Raw genomic sequence first — 5336 nt, 5'->3', positions numbered from 1 at the left:
CATCGAGACGAATGCAACAACATCTTACATGATATTATTTATCTTTGTGAATTAGTAGAAAAGCATGGTCAAAGCATGTCAAGTCAATAATGTATATTGTCAACTAGGTCATCTATTGAGGGACGGAGAGAGTAACATTTGGTGGGCCATTGACATCCATGCAAAGAGGTCAACCAATTTGACTTTGGGGCTTGAATAGTTAATTTGTTGAATTCATTTCAGTTGCTAATATAACAGTTTCAAACTATATTTTCCTATGAAACTAACTAATACTATCATGCAACAAACCACTTTATCAAATCCATAAATTACGATAAAATTAATGGACCCCACATAATTGATGTAATATTAATCACGCCATCACTCTCGGCTTTTTTTCTATCTATAAAACTCCTTTATTCACCCTCCAACTTCCCCACAAACTATCTTTCTAAGTCTCATGCCTTCAATTACTCTTCCAAAAAAAATGACTTCTCATTCATACTTTCTCATTCTTTTTGCTCTTCTAATCCCAAATTTTGTTTCATCCTCTTCAGTTCAAGACCCTGAACTTGTTGTACAAGATGTACAAAGGTAATAACATTTCTTTATTTCTTAATCATGTTTTGTATGTGGACTCACTATAGCTACATTATTCATTTCATACGTATTTCGATCAACAATTTCATTAAGTTTATTGCATAAAAGTTTGATTCATATGTAATGTCCAAAAACATGCATCTAGTGACATATGATAAAATAAATATTTTGTGCATCTAACATAACAAAGTGATATCATAGAGTAGTTTGTTTGAGTGCATGTGTAATTTTTTTACACTATCAATGCATAATCTCAAAGCTCATATGTGTGTTATTTCTACATTTGATTATAAAATCAAAATATCTCAATATCAGCCAAGAATAAACTAAAATCAGTTTATGAAAAATGTTGAGTTATTTTTATAAACTCTTCTAAATACGAGTTTAATAGAAGTGCATTGTCGGAGTAAGACTATTTTACACTAACATCCGATGATAATTCACCACAAGTAAGACTATTTTACACTAACATCCGATGATAATTCACCACATTGTCATATAAACCCATTTAGAAAGAAAAAAAAGTCTTTGGCTTGTTAATTGTTAAAAAAAGTCAAGTTCTTGTTTGTTTTTTTAAAAGGTAAGTTCTTGTTTTTAATTGGTTGTTAGTGTAAAACTAGTTATCCCTTTTCCCTTCAAACATTTATACGTAAATACTTATGTCATATAATAACTTCAAAGAGTTTAATTGCTGACGGTGTAAAGTTATTTTACATATCAATGTCGTGTTACATTAATTAATGACGTCAACTTTAACGCCAAGTTAATTATATATTATGAAGTATAAATATTATGAAAACAAACTAAATTTTATTATAATAATTGTCTTATTTGAATTAATTAGTTAAATTAATTTTAATTTCTCTTCTTGTAGGAGCATCAATGTCTCTAGGTCTAGGAGAAACTTGGGCTATTTATCATGTGGAACTGGCAATCCAATTGATGATTGTTGGAGATGTGACCCAAATTGGGAGAACAACCGACAAAGACTAGCTGATTGTGCAATTGGATTTGGAAAAGATGCAATTGGTGGTAAAAATGGTAAAATCTACATTGTCACTGATTCAGGTGATGATGATGCAGTAAACCCTAAGCCAGGAACATTAAGGTATGGTGCAATTCAAGATGAACCATTATGGATCATATTCAAAAGAGATATGGTAATTCAATTAAAACAAGAACTTTTGGTAAATTCATACAAGACAATTGATGGAAGAGGTGCTAGTGTTCACATTGCAAATGGTGGATGTATTACAATACATTATGTTAATAATGTTATAATACATGGTATTCATGTTCATGATTGTGTTCCAACGGGAAACACAAATATTAGAGACTCACCAGAACATAGTGGATTTTGGACCGTTTCAGATGGTGATGGAATTTCAGTGTTTAATTCACAACATATTTGGATTGATCATTGTTCTTTGTCTAATTGTCGTGATGGTCTTATTGATGTTATACATGGATCTAATGCTATTACTATTTCAAATAACTATATGACTCATCATGACAAAGTTATGCTTTTGGGACATAGTGATTCTTATACACCGGACAAGGACATGCAGGTCACTATTGCTTTTAATCATTTTGGTGAAGGGCTTGTCCAAAGAATGCCAAGGTATGTATATATAGGTCACTATTTTTTTTAGCATATGGTAAAAAAAAAGTCATGGATGGTTAGCAAAAATGTGTCTTTGGAGGAGAAATACATGCTTAGCTACAAACCCAAATTAAAAGAGTTTGAGCACGTTTACACCTTTTTTTAAAAAGAGAACCCGTTTAATGATGTTGAACAACGTGACTAATTTATTTATCTTTTAATTTCTTTCATTATTATGTGTACGTCCAAATAATTTTTTTTGTGATTGCGTATATGTAAGACCAACACTTTGGGAGATAGAATTTAATTTCTATCACGGCGTCTTAAAATGTTCGTCCCACTTATTCCCAACTGCAATGAGATTTTCTTAGTGCTTATTTGGATGGACGGTTGTAAATCACGTTTTGCTTGAAATCACGGCAAAAAACCACTTTAACACAGAAACTCCAATTCTCAACTTCATAAAAGCACGACATGTTTACATTGAATAGTGTGCAAATGTACTTTTGTTTCATCAAACGCCATTCCAAACACGCACTATGTCCCCATCTATGTAGATATCCCCGCAAGTGGGAACCCATAAACATAAAAAAAAAATGTAAATTCTATTATTGAAAATTTGGTCATTTCTAACCTTCTAAATATCTCATAATAGCAAATGTCATATTAATACCAACCCTTTCTTAGTAGTATCATGACGCTCCATTGAACCAAAAACAAGGTAGAGACTTAACAAATTCAAAGAAATGTGCATATATACTCATACCTAACTACCTTAAAAAATTCAAAAAGTAGGATAAAGGTTAATTGTGACTTTTTGATTGAGTTATCTATTGCCTATTATTTGTTCAAACACTCACATGAATACATATAAGCATGAAAATATATAACCATAAATAATTATTGTTTTCAGATGTAGACATGGTTATTTTCATGTGGTGAACAATGATTACACACATTGGGAAATGTATGCAATTGGTGGGAGTGCTAACCCTACAATCAACAGCCAAGGGAACAGATTTCTTGCACCAGATAATAGATTTAGCAAGGAAGTAACAAAGCATGAAGATGCATCAGAAAGTGAATATAATAGCTGGAATTGGAGATCAGAGGGTGATTTGTTCTTGAATGGAGCATTCTTTAGACAAACTGGTGCTGAATCTTCTTCAATCTATGCTAGAGCTTCAAGTCTTAGTGCAAGACCAGCCTCTCTTGTTGGTTCCATCACTACTACTTCTGGTGTGCTCACTTGCAAGAAGGGCAACCGTTGCTAATTCGCTACTAAAAAAAGTTGAAATGATGAGGGACAAAAAATATGAAATTTATCTCCGATTAAAATTGAAGATCAGTTTCATTTTTACCGTCTCTAATTTTCATCAATGATTTAACTTTTTTAATAGTGGTTAATGATTATTTTTACTTTATTAGCTAAGAAATTTAAATACATTCAAAGGGAAACAAAATTTGATGAAGTAATTAAGAATGAAAAAATAACTAAATTATTTTTTCACATATTTTATGTATAGTATTTTAGTAGCTAAAAAATCTCATAAACCATCCTCTATTAGTAGTAATCTGCCCAACCACTTTAATTTGTTACATGCAATATATTTCATCGGTTAACAGTGGTCCACAACTACTTATAGAATTCTCTCCAACCATTGACTATATAGAGGTAACAAAGTATATATACGATAAATGTATTCCGCAGTTAGTGGAAAAAAGTAAGAAAGCATCAAACTGTAATGTAAAATAAATTGTGATATGAGCGGAATTTCAGAGGAGTCCGGAATATAATGAAGACACATAAGTTGTGGTGGCAAACGATGATGCGAGTTTGTTCGTCGAGATGGTGTAGAACCTGTAAAATACTTCAACACTCAAGTCAATATGCAATTAAGGTGAGTAAGAGGTAATACAGAGGGGTAAACTTATATTCGTTGGTGTAAGAGAGTATCTAGGGCGAATGAATTGCACATGATTGAGGATCGACATCAGATGCATCTTTCAGTTCTGACTGAGTGACTTTTAGGGTTTGGTTGCAAGATTGGAGGGGAATGGAGGGAGTGCTTTTGGGAGGTGAAGAAGAGAGAGAAATATGAGGGAATCTTGTACATTATTTGAACGAGTGATTTTGTATAGAATGATAAGGGTATCATAACAACATGTAAATGATTTGAAGAAGTTGCCTAAACTCTTCAAAATCCTCCAAAATCTTCACCCAATACATTTTTTAATTTCCTCCAAATAAAGTAGATTTTGTATTATGAAGAAAAATGAAGTTCTTAAAGCCCTCTCTTCCTTCCATTTTTTTCCTTCTTTATTTTCTTTCCAAAACCACCTCCTTTCCTTCCCTCCCCTCTAAACTCACAAACAAACTCTTAATGCAAGCTTAGGAAAACAGGCTCCAAAAATCGACTAGTTTGGAGTTTCTTAAAATTTGTTGGGTAAATTTAGACCAAGTTATGTTTTTCCATGACTATTACTTTTCCTACCCTACGTGGTTCACTAGCGCCCTGCAAATATTTCCAAAATACCCTACGGATTTAAAAATCCGAAATGATACGAAAACTGGTTCGGATTATATAATCCGAAAAGTTTCGATATATATATATATATATATATATATATATTAGAAAAATCACCCCTCCCCCCAATTTACAGTTTTACATTTTAACTTTTCGCTTCTCTCTCTCTCTCTCTCTCTCTCTCTCTCTCTCTCTCTCTCTCTCTCTCTCTTATCCCACAATCCGAACCACACAAATTTGTTCAAACTTGGAGTTTTTTTGTTCAAAATCATCGCATTTGAAGGTTAATCAAGCAACAAAGTGTGAAGGTTAGTCCTGATTCCCCCTGCATGAAAGCCTATGTGTTCGTTTTTTTTTTTTGAGACTGAACCGGTTCGGATTTTGATAAGTGTTTAAAAGTGATATATTTCATATAGGAGTTTAGGCATTTTAGTGACTTGTTTTGCAAGATTCTCTATGGAAAACTCCAATTATTGTGTAAATATGTCATTTATGCTTTTGAGCCTTATTCCACCCTTTTTGTGCAGGAAAATACAAGCAAGGAGCAAGAAACGTCAAAATTCAATTTCATACGCCATTAGCGTGTCCTACGCTATTAGCGTGATGAGGAAATGCCCAAGTCCAGA

At 32.7% G+C, this 5336-nt stretch overlaps 1 protein-coding gene across 1 annotated transcript; it reads left to right on the top strand.

Moving 5' to 3' along the window:
- Positions 1 to 380: 380 nt before the first annotated feature.
- Positions 381 to 4489, top strand: LOC146913223 (pectate lyase-like). The gene is made up of 3 exons (XM_085716453.1): positions 381 to 573; positions 1454 to 2200; positions 3096 to 4489. Exons 1-3 carry the CDS (start codon positions 440 to 442, stop codon positions 3454 to 3456), a joined length of 1242 nt encoding a protein of 413 aa, XP_085572579.1. The 5' UTR covers positions 381 to 439; the 3' UTR covers positions 3457 to 4489.
- Positions 4490 to 5336: the final 847 nt, after the last annotated feature.

The sequence above is a fragment of the Medicago sativa genome, chromosome 6 (genome assembly GCF_051527215.1).
Source record: "Medicago sativa cultivar Bolivia chromosome 6, Bolivia_mono, whole genome shotgun sequence".
Lineage (NCBI taxonomy): Eukaryota > Viridiplantae > Streptophyta > Magnoliopsida > Fabales > Fabaceae > Medicago > Medicago sativa.
This window is presented reverse-complemented; position numbering and strand designations above follow the sequence as displayed.